The sequence below is a fragment of the Myxocyprinus asiaticus genome, chromosome 13 (genome assembly GCF_019703515.2).
Source record: "Myxocyprinus asiaticus isolate MX2 ecotype Aquarium Trade chromosome 13, UBuf_Myxa_2, whole genome shotgun sequence".
NCBI lineage: Eukaryota > Metazoa > Chordata > Actinopteri > Cypriniformes > Catostomidae > Myxocyprinus > Myxocyprinus asiaticus.
The window spans coordinates 27153360-27170830 of NC_059356.1; the positions used below are offsets into that span (position 1 = coordinate 27153360).

The 17471-nt window shown below is 37.4% G+C and overlaps 1 protein-coding gene across 1 annotated transcript in view; it reads left to right on the forward strand.

The window, feature by feature from the left end:
* The window catches only part of cacna1aa (calcium channel, voltage-dependent, P/Q type, alpha 1A subunit, a), a 125831-nt gene that overhangs the window by 30610 nt on the left and 77750 nt on the right, over window positions 1-17471 (forward strand). Inside the window, exons 4-7 of the mRNA XM_051714551.1 lie at window positions 8966-9057; window positions 11849-12001; window positions 12130-12317; window positions 17130-17233. Coding sequence (XP_051570511.1) covers window positions 8966-9057; window positions 11849-12001; window positions 12130-12317; window positions 17130-17233 — 537 coding nt within the window. The remainder of the gene's footprint in view (window positions 1-8965; window positions 9058-11848; window positions 12002-12129; window positions 12318-17129; window positions 17234-17471) is intronic.

The window sequence follows — 17471 nt, forward strand, 5'->3', positions numbered from 1 at the left end:
GAGAATTTGCTCCAGGATCAAGAACGTCAAAGCCGGCTGTATAATGGGGTACTTGGCTATGGGAATTTGCACTGGGAGATAAAGTCCTTGTATTACTCCCCACATCAAGCTCTAAATTACTCGCTAAATGGCAAGGACCCTTTGAGGACACACGACAGGTTGGGGAAATCGATTATGAGGTGAAACGAGGCAGTCCCCGTGAAGTTGGCGATGATGGTTCTGAAAAGGGAGGAGCTCGGACTGGAGGCGAACTTAAAAGCCACCGATCGATTCACCCAGGTCACTTGCAGAGACCACCTCTCACCGTCACAAGTCACGGAGGATGCCAGGTTGTAAGGAGAATTCTCTGACATGTTCTTGCCTCTTCCTGGTCATACAAATCTCATAGAACACCATATCGAAACAACCCCAGGGGTAGTGGTACACAGTCGTCCCTACCAATTACCCGAACACAAAAAAAAAAGTGGGGCTGTCCTGAAGTAGTTAGGATGGGCGGGACTCACGGCAAACCCTAAGAAGTGTGCATTTGGACAGGTGGAAGTACAGTATCTGGGCTTCCACTTGGGTCATGGACAGGTGCGGCTGCAAATTGATAAGACCGTGGCGATTGCAGCCTGCCCAAGACCTAAGACCAAAAAGGAGGTGAGACAGTTCCGGGGGCTGGATGGCTACTATCGTAGTTTTGTGCCTAATTATTCAACTGTCACCAGCCCGCTGACTGATCTTACTAAAAAGGGGGCACTAGATCTGGTCCAGTGCAATTCACGCAAGTAAAAGCTGCACTCTATGGCGGGCCGTTATTGCACTCTCCTGACTTCTCTCTCCATTTTATCTTTCAGATGGACTCATCGGACAGGGTTTTGGGAGCGGTAATGTCCCAGATGGTGGAGGGGGAGCCCTGTGCAGTACATTAGTCGCAAGCTCTCGATGACAGAGACTAAGTACTGCACAACTGAGAAGCAGTGTTTGGCCATCAATTGGGCGGTCCTCACCCTCTGGTACTATCTGTTGGGGCGTGCTTTCACCCTCTGTTCAGACCACACCCCGCACCAGTGGCTCCATCGAATGAAGGATACCAACGCACAGATCACCCATTGGTATCTAGCTTTCCAGCCTTTTAAGTTTGAGGTCTTCCACAGGCCGGGGGCGCAGATGGCTGTTGCGGATTTCCTCTCCAGAAATGGGGTGGGGGGGGGAGTAAGTGACAGGTTGGATGTCTCCCTGGCCTGAGTCGGGCGATGGGGGTATGTGGTGATGGGGGCATGGCCAAGAGAGTGAGTGCGGTAAGGGTTGGCACCTGTGGGAAATCACCTCTGACAGCTGTTTTGTGTTTGCAGTGAGAGTGATTTAAAAGGCGATCCAAACCACCGGAGTGGAGAGAGAGAAACTAGCCTACACTTGTGTGTGTGTGTGTGTGTGTGTGTGTGTGTGGGCATCATTTGCAAGTACAAAAAACATTAGAGTGAGCAAAAATAAAGATACCTTTTGAGTTTGATTCACCGTCTCCTGTTTCCTCCTTGAAAGAGTGTGAAAGAACCTTGTCACATGTATTGTATAATTAATTACATCATTCAAGGGATAGTTCATACAAAAATTAAAAGAAAAAAAGAAGAAAGAAAAAAAAGAAAGAAAATATAATTTACTCACCCTCACGTTGTTCAAAACCCGATTGACTTTCTTTCATCTGTGGAACACAAAAGAACATGTTAGGCACAATGTGAGTCTCATTCTTCATTTACTTTCATTGCATATTTTCATTGCATATTTTTCCCATACTGTACAATGAAAGTGAATGGTGGCTGAGGTTGCCATTCTGCCTAACATCATCTTTTATGTTCCACTAAATCTAAGGCCATTTAGATTTGGAACAGTATGTTGGTAAGTGAATGATAGTAGAATTTGAATATTTGGGTGAACTATCCCTTTAAAGGTGTTGTAAGCGATTTTAGCATTCTGAAGCTTTCATGTGACTGAGCCGTTGAATTAGCCACACCCCCTCAAAGATCATTTTGAGACCAAAACCGAACAAAAGAGCAGCATTGTTTGTTCCTGTGGCTGTCAAACTCAACAGTGGTACAATAGCGCCCTCAACTGACAAACATTATGAATCATAGCCTCAATGATCTGCTTCAAATACAACACTATGAGAACGAAAAAATTATTGACAGGTGAAAAGCATCAATGTCTGCGGTCTGCGGACACATTTTTGTTTGGTGTTTACAAAAACTATAACAATCAGAACAGTTATTTCATTAATATCTTTAAGGGAGTAGGAACATTTTTTGCGTACTTTCCCATGTAAAAATCACTTACAGCACTTTTAATTATATGTTTAATTATATATACCTGATGACACAATTTGGGGCCATTGATTGTATTAACAGAGAAATATATTAGTGTCAGGTTCAATTTTAGATATATTTAGTCAGCTATGCAATATTTGTCTGTCTATATTACCTTGGGCAGTTGGACATTTTATGGATGCACAAACAAATAGGACACAAAGTACACCTCAATGGTCCTTCAAGGCTTCAGAGATGCAAACACGTGAGAACCATTTGAGGAACTGATTGTGTGTGTCTGTGTGTAAATCTGATTTTCACATATGTCTATATGCATGTGTGTTTCTCTACTGTGCACATAAACCCATATTTTATCATGTGCTTCTTGCAGAATGTTTTAGGTTACATTGCACTGTATGATTATATTACATGATGTGACATTGATTTTTTGAGATTTAAAATAAAAGATATGGAGAGATTTCAAAGCATGTGAATGCTATTCACATAAGTAAACATTACTTATAAATCCATCAAACTCCTCCTTTTGCCTTGTTAGTGCAGGGATGCTGAGATTCTATCAATGAGAAAGGGCTTGTGTTCCCATGGAAACAGTTATGAATGAGAAGGGCCCAGTACCCGTAGAAGCTGTCTGAATGAGGAATTGCCGGTTGCTATGGGGATATGGTGTATTGTGAGGAAGTCTGTGGTTAGAGGCAGTTGAGAGGCATCCTCTTCGGCTTTCTAAACAAACTGCACCACTGCTGTGACAGTATCAATAGATTAAATGGTACCTAAATGGTAGAGTTTTGACTAGTAGCAGCAGTGACCTACTTACAAGAAAGAAAGAGAATAGGAGACCCTACATTTACATTCAGCTGCTACAAAAGCCATCACCACTTTCCCTGGACTGTACTAAAGTACTGAAACCACTCACTAGGCAGTTATCAAACTGGCAGAGACTGTGGCATACGTGGCAAGTACGAAACCCCAAATGGTGCCTCCAGTATCTTGTCATTTTTACAGTGACATCCTGGTTTTCATGAGGTTTTTTAAGTCTTTCTTCTGCTGTCTTTCTCCTTCCTTTTTATTTCACTCCCAGCCATACACACACTCTCAGTGTGTGACCAGAATTGTAGTGAGATGGACTGACAGATACCTCCCATTGGGCTGCCCCGTGTCAGTGCAGTGTGAACACCTGTGAATCCCTCTCTGTATCCCATTAACCCAATATGCCAGGTTCTTTGGGGGCTCCACTGGGGTTTCCCTTCCTAAACCTCCCAAGCTCAGAACAGCAAGGCTGGCTCTCTCAGCATATCCATTTTAGTGGAGGAAACAGACACTTTTTATACCTTTATAACAGAGTTTAGATGATTCCTCCAACAGCTGAGCTACAGCGCAATGCGATAAAATGTGAACACATTTGTAAACGTAGTTGGTTATTTAATGCAAATGTTAAAATTTATCACCTTACAACTAAAGTAAAAGTGAAATCAAAAGATCGCATTTTGTGAGGAACATGGCTAAAGTTTTTATGTGATACTGATAATCTACCCCTTTACTCATGATTTGTGTGAAAGGGGGAAAAATGTTGTTGTTATAGAACCTTTAGTATGTAATTCACCAGGAAACTGCCACGATATACAACAAGCCATGTAAAAATAATTTTTCAAAAATGTAGGTATAGTAATGTGTTTCTATGAGACCAAGTATTTTCTAAATAGAGTGCATTTACATGCACAATAATATGCTAATAATGAAAATGAATGAATGAATAAATAAATAAATCTAAAAACCTGGCAATACAACATAAGATTTTAAATAGTGTTTATCTCTGGTTGTAATGTCAAAACACACTGAATAAGCCACTAGATCGGCATGTAAAGGTGTTTACATGCAGAACGAAATCAAGGTAATGGTCAAGAATAAATGTGTGCTGATAATGGGGAAATTAATTTTTAGCGAAAATGTATAAACCTTTCAAAACAGACCTGCCATGAGCTACAAGGTTAAGGCATCTGTAGAAATATATGCATCTGTAGAAGCCACAAGTCTGCGCAACTACATAAAAAATTAATCTTTTTTAATAGCTGAATTCCTGGTGAAGAATTACACAACCCATGAATCTTAAAGAGAGCTCCACCAATCAAAGTAGCTGTTACTATGGAAATGGAAATTGTGGTAAAAGCCCACTCCAGTGAAGCATTGTGAATGAATTATGTAATCATATCGGTCTCACTACACTCTCAGACTAATTATATATTTGTACAGTATATATGAATATTTTGAAGGAGTTTATTGTTTTTAATATTTATAATAATCAATGACTATTGTTATTAAGTCTGACTACCGAATAACTAAGTCAATATCTTTATATGGTACCATTGTTTTTATTCAACTGCGTTATTTGCAAAGCTTTGTAAGATTGTACTGTAGTTAATTTCCTCATTAAACGTTTAAGGTGAAGTGTGAAACTTTGGTATTAAAATATTTACTTCTATCTCAGATTAATATGCAGAGACAAATAAATAGAACCATTTGTAGGTTAATTTTCTTTCGAAAACTGTAAACACTGTCTCTGTTGCACTATAAAAATTATTCTGTTTGAATTATGCAACCCGTCCAGCTTAATACAACAACACTGATTCAAACAATGGCATGAGCTGGAGGCAGGACTGCCTTGTTTGTTTGATCAGAAGGAGGGGAGAGTATTCGGAAGGCTGTTTGGAAATTTATTTTAGACATTTATTTGTGCAATGCCATTCGGTGGCACTGAAATTACACACTTCAGCTTTAAAGGAGCAATATGTAACATTGACATCAAGCGTATAAAATGGGTACTGCAGTCCAAATTCAAAATATTGAAGAGAGTTGTCTCCCCTGCCCCCTCCTCCCCAGACTCCAAGCTCACACGGGTTTGCAGGTTGAGGACACGCAACAGGAATTAGCAAACTGACAATGGCCAGAGACGAGCCTTACACTGTAAGTTGATCAGCTAATGTATATGTTTGCAATGTTTTTTTTGTTTGCAAATTATAAACCAGCTCATGTGGATTTTTTATAACTCTGTTAATGTTAGCTAGATGCATTGCTGGCTTTCATGGCTGCAGCACGTTGTGTTTGCCCGTTAACTTGTTTCAAATCTGGCAACCCGGGGTGTCGAAATACTACTGGGATATGGGCAGTGGGCGGGATCACACAGGCCAAAACACAAACAGAAATTCTGGCCCGGAATGGACATTTTAAAGTAGAATATACTGGCTGTAGCATTGTTTTCGGAGAAGCCATTATTTCAACTTAGCATGTTTCCTAAAATCTCTGATAACATATTATGATAATTTTATGCTTTAGTGCAGTAAATATATTACATATTGCACCTTTGAGTACACGATCTTGTACCTTTGTCTTTTTTTCTTTTTTCGATTTTCATGCACTTTGGCTTTCAAAATTTTTAATGTTGTGATTTATCAATGTTTTGTTTTGATTCAAACCTCTTTATTGAAGAATTTCTTTGAATAACTTTCTTTTTTTATTTTCTATGGAAAAATGAATGGGGGAAAAAGTAGACGGTCACTATTGTGCTCTGTTAACCTGATAATTGTTCACTCACACCATTAGATATTATTATTTGTGTGAATGTTTGTTCATGGATACACTTTTATCTATATGTATTGAGTGTGATGTGTGTACATGTTCATGAGAGAGTGGAACGCGTGTGTGTGTGTGTGTGTGTGTGTGTGTGTGTGTGTGTGTGTGTGTAGAGACAGGGAGAGAAAGTGTTGTATAATAAATCAGGTACAGCTGACAGTGGTAGCTCTCAGACTGCAGGTCTATAAATAGGCAAGGAGAGATGGGAATTAATCAGCCAGTCAGTATCTTCCTCTCACACTTATTCAACTCCACCCCTCTCTCTGTTCCCTCTTCCTCCTCCAAACTCCTTTGCCTTCTGCCTTCTTGTTCTGTTCACTCTCTCTTATCCTTTCTTTCTCATTTTGCTTTCTGTCCATCCCCTGTAATTCACATTAATATTAGCTAATAGCCACTTTCCATGAAAATAGTTTACTGCATGGTTTAAAGCATTAGAGGCAAAAAAGATATAATATAATAACCTCTAATATATAACCTCTGACAAAAAGTTAAATGATTTAAAATATTGATTTTCACCTGTTCCACTTCAGAGGTCTTCTACTTCTCGAGTATATCCAACAATTATAATCATACCACGATTTTGTTATTTTGACATAATCTATTAACTGATAATCAATTCATCCAAATAAAAAAATATTTTTATGTGATGTAATGCAATGTAATATGTAGATGTGAGTCCCACATCTTGAACACAGCTCTATTACAAAAATTGTAACATTCATTAAAATTGTGAGACCCAAGAAGTCAATAACCAAGGCCATTTCTGAGAATTCTGTCTGTTTAGTTTCGATGTTTATTTTATGTGTATTATAGAAAAAACTAATTACATCAGTCATGCTTTTAAACTATGCCTACCGTGTAGACAAATCCCAAATATTGGTAACAATGTTGCAGATATTGCAAACCTCACTGAAAATAAATAGAACATAAAACAACTCATATTTTGACCACCTGAGGTTGATAACCACATTTTTCCAAAGGTTAAGTACCTCCTTACTCTGACTATTTGTTGAAAAAAAAAAAAAAAAAAAAAAAGATTGCTTTAAGATTTTAAAATGGATAGTTCACCCCAAAATTTTAATTCTCTCTTTATTACTCACCCTGGTGACTCCTCAGATTTATTCATTTCTTCTGCAGAACACAAACAAAGGTTTTTAGAAGAATATCTCAGCTCTGTAGGTTCATACAGTGCAAGTGGATGGGTACCAACATTTTGAAGATAAAAAATGCACATAAAAGCAGCATACTGTAAAAGTAATTCATATGACTCCGGTTAAATCTATTTTCTGAAGCGATATAAGAGGTGTTGGTGAGAAACATATTAATAATTATGTCCTTTTTTAGTATAAATTCTCCTCCCTGCCAAATAGATGGCGAAATGCACAGAGAATGCAAATCACCAAAAACAAAAGGAAAATGTGAAAGTGGAGATTGATAGTAAAAAATGACAAATATACTGTAGATCTGTTTCTCACCCACACCTATCATATCACTTCTGAAGATATGGGCTTAACCACTGGAGTCTTATGGTTTACTTTTATGCTGCCTTTATGTGCATTTTGGAGCTTCAAAATTTTGGTACCCCTTCACTTGCATTGTATGGACCAACAGAGCTGAAATATTCTTCTAAAAATCTTTGTTTGTGTTCAGCAGAAGAAAGAAAGTCATGCACATCTGGTACGGCATGAGGGTGAGTAACTTATGAGATCATTTTCATTTTTGGCCATCCTTTTTTCTGTATTCATAGAAAGTAAATAAGTCTTTCCTCAACCTCACTTATAGGTGTCTCTCTCTTTCTGTCTTCTGCTTTTTTGGATGTTGTGTTTGGGTGTGGTTCTAGTGAAACTGAGCGTAAGGATTTTGACAGCACTTTCGTATGACTGTTGACACTGTCATTATAAAGCAATTTTGGACAGGTTGAAATGTCTCAAAGGGCCATATTCTTGCAGTATGTCGAGTTAAATGAAACTGCCTCTCTTTAAATTGTTAGTTGTTCTATCTTGAAAAACAGGCTTCGCATGGTGTTAAAACTGATATTTTACTACCACATCTGTGTATGCTACAAATTTGGTGAATCTTGATTAAAATTCCTGTGTCATATATTTTACGATCAGCAGTGCTGGATTGATTTGGTTGGATTCGCGTATTTGTTCACCTCCACATGTTATCACTAAAACGAATCTGTTTCCAGTGACTTTCCAACACAAATAAAGGTCACATGAATACAAAGCAGCAGTACTCACATTTATCTCTATTCTCACCACATGGACTCTGACATTCACTCTGTGGGGGTACAGGCAGTCTGTGCCATCTTGTCTAAAAACATTAGAGCTCACCACATATTTTCTTTTGACCATACTCTTAGGTATACTGTAATGTTTATGGCTGAGTAGAGGATTCTGCCTCCCTTTCAGTACAAAAGCATATATTATTAAACATTAAATAATGGTTCATAAAAAAAATAAATAAAAATAAAAAAAAAGTTCTGTTATTATAGACTCAAACCTTTCTTTCTTATGCAGAACACAAAAGGAGATGTTTTAATGAAGTCAGCCCTCTGTATTTTCAGTGCAATGGCAGTGGGCAGTGTTTCACTTCAAAATTTAAAAAAGGACCCAAAGGTATCCTAAACGTTAGTCTATGCGACTCTTGTCTTATATTCCAAGTCACTGTGATGAGGTTAGTCTGGATGTGATTAGATTTGTATGAGCTCTGGGTAAAAGTGAAGTGTGAAATTTTTGCGCAAATTGCAATCTTTGTTTGAGTGGTCCAGCTGGGTCGGACATAGCATAATTTGGGGAGGAACTACCTTTTTGACTGAACAACGACGACTGATGTGTTAAAACTGTTTCTTAGGTGTTTTTTTTTTTTTTTTTTGCAATTCTTTTTGGTGTCACTAGTAGCCACTTCCTCTTATGTGCTACTAGTGCCTGCCTTTATGCTTTCTTTTCTCAAGAAAAACCTTACAAGGTCCGCTGTCATGTCTGAATTTGCCTTCTATTGGTTTGTTTCACCATAACTTCTTTGTATCTTTCCAGAATCCTCTCCACAGTGGGGTCAGACTTTGACCTGAGGACACTGCGTGCTGTTCGAGTGTTGAGACCTCTCAAACTGGTGTCTGGGATACCCAGTGAGTAGCAGGGGATGAATGCCACAGATAAATAATCACTTGATTTGATGTTAATGATGTTAAATGAGATGTTTAAAGTTCTCATTTACTGCACACAGATTGCTTTACTGATTACTTCATCGAAAAAGTTATCACATTACTAAACACCAGTGGTAGGCTGTGCATTAAAAGTCTAGGCCTTCAGTGTGATTCATGCCATTAAGAAAACACAGTTTCACAATGACTAAGACACCCTCTGCCTTTGGGCATCATACATTATGTCGCAGCTAACTAGTAATACCAATTGACATTTTAAAAACATGTCCACGCACGAAAGCCAGAACTTGAAACGACACTTAATGCTCAAGCAAGCCTAATTTTAACTGCAGCATGACTGTTTTGTGAAATGAACATCTCCCGAACAGACATTCAAAAATCATAATTTTTCATATGAATCTACCAAGGAGGTCTATAATACCTGGAAAAAATTATTTAATAATATTTGCAATTTAAATGTTGCTTGCAATAAATTTGGTTTCGTCAGGGTACATGGTTATGCTGCATTCCATTCAAGTTGGATGTGGGATATTCCTACTTGATATCTCCGACCATAAATGCATTCCATTCCCCGATATTCGGAACTGCAACGCTCCCGTTGGTTTAGCAGGGGTTTGACTCTCATTGGAGATGTCTCCTAGAAACCCAACTGATAAACAATGCTGCAGAGCTTGCATTTGTGCTTCAGGTGTACAATTATCAAAAGAGATTATAATGTTTTATACACCTGTTTCTGCAAGTGTTTGTTAAACAAGCTTAAATATCATGTAATGTGGAAACAAACTCATTTATCAAAATAACTTAATAAAGTGAATGTTTATCACTTACTTTGTACACTCCCTAAGTGTTGACATGTTTGTGTGAGAATTTCTGCACGAACCTACAAGTTGTAATTCTGACTTCAAGATGCATTCCATTGTATTTTTCCTAGCAGGAAGTTGTAAAATCCGACTTTCCAAGTTGAATGGAATGCAGCACTACTTTTCAAAACTTGATCTGACACTGAATGCTCCAGCAGCCTAATTTACACTTAGAAAACTCTTGATGTTGCGATAACAATGCAAAAAGCACTTACCAATTTGCTTGAAGTGAAAATCAGTCCTCCTTTCATGATTAATAAATTAAGCAATCACACGGTCACGCAGAGCATCTCAGTGTTTGTAAATCCATAAGGATCTCTTTCTTAATGGTGTTAGTTGCAGTGATGACAGTCGACTCATCAGCAAGATCTCACACTCTTCGCTTTCAAATTACGTCACTTAAAGCGTGATTTCGTCACTCAAGGCCTCGACCGGGACATATCCTAAAGATCACACCCACCAAGGACAAATAAATCAATCTGATTGACTGATGACTCTGACAGTCTGACTTGAGTTGCCCATTCATTTGCATTGATGAGGGACTCTGTGGAAATTCTGAAGGCCTGACGGGGTGGAGCTCAGATTCACAGGCTTCTGCTAACGAGCTCGGTTTTGGGCATGTGATTTGTGAAACAGTTGTCACGCTTCACTTGTAAGCATCAAGGAATAAATTCTGACTGGATAAACTTTTCATTTTTCACTATTTGTTTGTAGATTAATTAAGAGTGGAAAGCGATTAAAAATAAATTTTTACAAAAAAGGTGATTGAGAATGAAAGGATGAAATATATTTATTTATTTGGCATGTTGGCCAGCAGAGAAGGCTTTGCTGACACTGAGAATTTGCCACTGCTAAACACTTTCTTTTACGTTACTTCACAGAAATGTAAAACACTCAGCACCACACATTTCTCCCGTACAATGATTTAACTTCAGCATTCACAGAAACGCAAACAGATGTACATATCAACATAATTCAGGTTTGACATTTATTCTACATACATTGAAAAAAAGTGATGACCTGCAATTGTTATCTTAAAGGCCTATTTCTACCTGACCTAACACTTAAAGGTGCACTTAGTAGTTTTCCCCCATTAAAAAAGTTTTACTTCTAAAGAAATGAATTGTAATTTTGAAACATATGTATAAAATCATGACCACTCATGTGAGATGAGGACTCATATCAGTAACCTTATAAAAGCTGTTTTATTCTACATGGTGAGGGTTCCCTCATGGGGGCTGCCATTTTAGAATCACATGACCAGCTGAATACTACTCGCTTAATCTCAGTAACTGGATTGTTATTGGACACTTTCACTCTTGGATTAAATTAATCATGGTTGATTGTGAATAGTGACTTTCTACAATGGGACCTGTAACTGAAAAATATTGAGTTTGAATGATGCTGCATCCACACAATTAGGTGTCACTGTAAGTCCAAGATGACACAAACAAACACTTACTGAGTGCACCTTTAAAGTAGTTTTGCTGGTGGAACCTATTGTATTCATGTTGATTCATGGTGTTAAATAATGTTTTTGACGAATCAATTCAGTTAATTTAGCTGATACCACATTAAGCACATTTTTAGGTTAAAAATTGTTTTTAATTGTAAAAAAAATATTTAATTAATGTAATTAACTTAATTGAAAGTCAGTGACTGTAATCTAATTAGAACAATTGTAAATGTAATGTGTTACACTACTTTTTAATTTAAAGTAATTCGATTACAGCAACTAATTACCTTATATTCAGATTACACCCAACATTGGTTATATGCATAGTTTGTATCATACACTCCATTACACACTAGCTTTGTTAACCTGTCCTATACATTTGTATGATGCATAAAAACGCACCAAAAGCTTTGACCGTGTCAATGTGCTTGTCCTCTAGGCTTACAGGTGGTCCTCAAATCCATCATGAAGGCCATGATTCCTCTGCTGCAGATTGGTCTGCTGCTCTTCTTTGCTATCCTCATGTTCGCCATCATTGGCCTGGAGTTCTACATGGGCAAATTTCACAAAACTTGCTTTGACAAATTCACTGGTAGGCCTTCCTCTTTCCATTATGTATATCTGGGACTCAACTATGTAATTGTAAGCTGTACTAAGCTGAAGAGAAATGTTTGCCTTCAAAATCACACACTCTTCCCCTCCTTTCTCTCTTTCTATTAGATGAAATCCGGGAGGAGACTCCATGCGGGCTTGAACTTCCCGCTCGTCTCTGTCCTAATGGAACAGTCTGTCAAGAGTACTGGCTAGGACCTAACTATGGTATTACCCAGTTTGACAACATCCTATTTGCTGTGCTCACAGTCTTCCAGTGTATCACCATGGAGGGCTGGACCGACCTGCTGTACTATGTAAGTCACACACAGCAACACTTCGCTTTGACTCTCTGGAGTCATCTATTGCTATAAAGCAGTGGTTCTCAACCCATAAAATGGGTGGCTGGTCTGTTCTGATAGAGCAGTGGACAGAAAGGGAAAAGCAATGCTAAATGCAAATACTAAAATACAACTAACCATATAATTGTGAGTAATTAGGATAGCAAAATAAAAAGGCATATCAGCCTTTAAAAGGGAGGAGAAAACCCTTCCCATATCTTTTGTTGTTGACATCAAAGGCAGTGTGTCTAACCAAATTTTAACACAGATTCATCTGTCACTTGGTAATATGGCTAACACTAAAACAATATTTAGCCTAGTGTTTGCTCTGTTTTAGCCTTGTAAATCACACTTCTGCTGTTGTTTATGCATTTACAAATGTATCATTTAATAATTTTGCATATTGTTGGGCCTAAGTCCTTAACGAATGTACTGTATATGCCTATCTTTTGTATGTTTACAATTTGGTACTGTACAGTACACAATATAATCTGAACTAATTATGTGTCTAATATCATCCTTTTGAGCAGTTGATCAAAGATCAATAATTTTTCATTCAGATTGCCTGATTCAGATTCAGATGAGTCAGTTTTTTTATACTGTGACTGAGGTGTCCGTAGGAGGGAATTTCTTTCAGAATGGTCTTTATTCAGATTATAGGAATATACTAGGTTCAATACATGTGTAGCCGGTGGGTTGTAAATAATCACCACAGATACAAAAATACATTTTGGGGTTTTATTCTGAGGGCTGGTTTAAAAAAAAAAACAGCAGTCGATGGGAAAAACAAAACAAACAAACAAACAAACAAAAAAAAAAGGTAATGATGAATTACAAAAAAAATGCAATACAGAAATGAGATACAAAAAAGAAATATGCTAATGAAATACGGTAAAGGCTAATGTTAAATGAAAACACAAACAGGGCATTAGCCTACCCATATGCATCAGCATACTTCACCTTAATACATACTTATTACCTTCACAGATTTTTATACATTTTAACAAGTACTTGCTTAAATCACTCAAACATTGTATGCGTTTTTAACCAGGTTGTAAGGAAATGCATAACAGTTTAAACAATATTATTTTCATTACACATATTTTCACATATAACACATATTACACTTATTCACTAAACTGGAAAACACTCTGGGCTATAAATCATTAAATAAGATATGATTAATTCTAAATTTACATACCCAGTCCTCACATGTGCAGAAAATGTGGTCAAACTCTACACATGTCAATCCATAGGCATCCTTCAAATATGACCCATAACAAACACTCAGTTTTAACATGCAACTCTTCTGAACACATATTTAATGCAATTTATAATCATTTGTGTAAAATTGGATTTTTATCCAAAGAATGATCAAACGATGACCAAACCGGGAGCTCTCCTGCAAAACGCATGCTCTCACGTTTCCAACACGAGAGAGTGCTGGAAAGCGGGTGTCGCAAAACTCTGTTGTTGCAAAACTCTGGTTCTTAAAGAGGCCATATCCAATTAATGACTAGAGTTAAATTACATGAAATTTCTCCACTTGGCTACACAAGTTAAGCTCAATCGACAGCATTTGTGGCAAAATGTTGATTGCCACAATAATTATTTTTGACTCATCCCTCCTTTAAAAAAATAAAAAATCTGGGTTACAGTAAGGCACTTACAATGGAAGTTAATAAAGTCCAATCCATAAACATTAAAATACTCACTGTTTCAAAAGTATAGCCACGAGACTTAAACAATATGTGTTAACATGATTGTAAAACAATAAAATGTCTTAATAAACTTTTCTGTGTGTAAAGTTATATCAAATATTACAACGTTGTTGCCAAGATGACAACGTAACACCGTACACCCTTATACCCTAAAATGATTGTGAAGTGATGATAAAAAAAATTTACAGCTCAAATAGTGCACAATATTTAAGAAAGGAATTAATGTAAGTGTTTCTATAAAATAATAAGCTTCACATTTCTGCTTTTAAACCCTCCAAAAATTGGCTTTTTCACCTTTTAACCCAGACATAATAAATATACATGTATATATGTTTTTGTTCTGATAATTCCTCCTGTACATTTACTTCCTGTAAACCTACAGTAAGCAAAATTTTTCCTATAGAGTCAGCACAATGCATTTATAGTCTTATATCACTCATGGCCAGCCCATCCACTCTGAATAAAAGAGGACTCTTTCTGGTACACAGAGGTGCACTGAGTTCAAGAGTTTCACATACTGATGATGTTACCTAATGATGACCAGTTCCCAACAATCTGCATCCATAAAATAACAGCAGATTTACTTAAATGATTAATGTTTGTTTTAAAAGATCATCTGGTAATAAGAAACAACTCTGAGGGAGGTCATTTGATATTACTATTGGATCAGACCAGCCAAACCGCGAGATATAGTTGGTACAATCAGATGTTGATCTGCAAGTAATCATCTCATTTTTTATTGTCTAATAACAATTTAATAATTGTTTAACAGCAGTCTTATAACAATGTAATAAAAGTCATACGCATATTCTTTGACTTTGTTTTTAACCTGTCTTTTTTTTTCTTCATTTTCATATTATTATTACTCTTAAACTCCCGAACCCCCAATTTTATTTTCCCCTGTTTTTCTTCCCCTGATGCTCTCCTCTTTTCTAAGTACTGTCAGGCCTTGTGAACTGGGCTGTATATTTAACAGACCCTGCTCAACTGAAGTTATTCTTACAGCTGCTGTGAAAATGTAATTTAAAAAAAGCTTTAGTACATATTTGGGCTTTCAAAGCTCTCAGACATGCACAGAGAGTGAATGAGCATAAGAAAAATAAGTGGGGCAAATAAAGGGAGACAGAAAAAGGGACAAGGAGAAAGACTACGGGTTATAGATGAGCCATGATGAAATGGGAGTGGTAAAACAAACACTGGCAGAAATTGAAATCTGATTAAAATGTTTGCAAATTATGAAATGTCATACAAATAATTGTGGTTATCAGTTTTACTGCCTATTTTGTTTATGTCAGTTACAGTGTACGCTTGATACACATAAACCTTAAAGGAACACTTAACTCAAACATGAAAATTCTGTCATCTTTTACTTACCTTCAAATAATTTCTTTCATGGAACACAAAAGGAAATGTTAGACAGAATGCTATCCTCAGTCACCATTCATTTTCACTGCATCTTTTTTCCATACAATGAAATTGAACAGCTAGCATTCTACATACGGGTTTGGAACAACATGAGGGTGAGTAAATGACAGCAGAAAGTTCACCTAATAATGAACAATCCCTTTTAACATTTCATAGTTTTAATGAGAATACTGTATATGATTGGAATTTAAAGTCCACAATAACTGCGATTTGCGGTTATATCAAATAATCGTGATTAGGTCAAATAATTGTGATAAGGTCAGAATGTAATAAGCACGACAGGCCTAATCTTTAACTATAAACATAAGTGTGACAGCAGACCTAAACAAATCAGCATAGATGCTAACATCAGTTGCATTTGTTCCTAAACCAGTACTTGTAGGGTGTTCAGTCTGTGCTCCTTGGGCTTTTGTAGCCTGGGCTCCTTCCCTGGAGGCAGCCAATGGAGCAATGCCGCACAAAATGGCTACCCATGCCTTCCTCTCTACAGTGGCAGAGTGCATTGGTCCACAGCATCCAGCTGTGCATGTCACAGATGAAGCAGCCTCAGCCAGATGGTTGCCGCTCTCAGGTTGCACATTGCATGTACGTGGAGGTCTATAATACCTGACAAAAGCTATCTATTAGCATTCTCGTCCTTCTCAATGGAATTTGATCAGGTGGTGCATGCTGGCCCCCTGGAAGTACACAATTTGAAATCTGCTCAAGGGCACTAATTTCTGCAGCTGCAGTCATTTTTTAGCTAATCACCTGAGCTATGAATGCCATGTGATTAATCTCTCTGGAGCTGCAATAAATAATAAATAATTAAAATTCATGACAACGTTGACTGGCTGATGGCACCACAAGAACGTGTACAGTCCAAATTCCCAAGCCCTTCACTAGTGAGTATACTGAGATGTGAATAAATTAAGATACATTCACACTTTTGAAAGCCCATCAAAAAAATTGTTAATGGCAAAACATTTGTTATAATAAAATATTTGCTATTAATATATTACTTGTAAAAAAAATTATTCTGTCAGAATACACAGCTACATTTGAATGGCCATCAATGGAAAAAGATGGAAACATCTACCAGCAAGGGCCAACTGGGCTATGCCAACCAGTCAAACCTTGATCCCCAAGATGGTAGGGTCAGAATGCAACATCCCCTCACCTTATCGGTGAGTGCAGTTGCTAATAAAAGAAGGCAAAAAGAGTTAAACAAAAGACAAATAGTTTAGTTCTTGAAAGAATCAATGTTCTTCAGCAAATCTTTGAAGTGAATGAATGGCTCTTGAATCATTGATTCACTGACTCACTCTTAACACAAAAAAGATGCTCAGTTGCCACCACCTACTTGCGTAAAGATGTCATCTGCAAAAATGGTGACTGAACAAATCAGTGAACAAATCTGAACTAATCTTTTATGGTGAAAGGATTCAAAAGACTAGAGCCACTGGGATTAATCAAAATCCCCACCACTAATAGACACACAGATATCCTCATCTAATATCTTGACACTATTGGAAAGAGTGCAGTGGAGAGTCTTGGGATGACAGATGCAAAGAACACCAGATCAACAAACTGTACTCTCAGGGAGAGAAATATTTGGATGTCTGCATCATGGTACTGAATGGGCTGTTTTATGTCATTACAGAGCAATGATGCTTTAGGAAGTGCATGGAACTGGATGTATTTCATCCCCCTCATCATCATTGGCTCCTTCTTCATGCTCAATCTTGTGCTGGGTGTACTGTCAGGGTAAGGAGCACCTCTCAGGGAATGAGACTATGTGTGAGCTGTGTTCTTAAATTCAGCTATAGAGTCTAACCTTTTATCAGGCCTATACTTTTGGTACAGTTTCTACTTAGTTCAACTTACTGTTGTGCTGGAATTTCAATATTTATGACATTTTGTGGAATATGTGAGCAAATGCACACTTTGTAAAAATGGATGTGTTAAAAAGGAATTCATTGTGTGTGTATTAGTGGTTGACTGA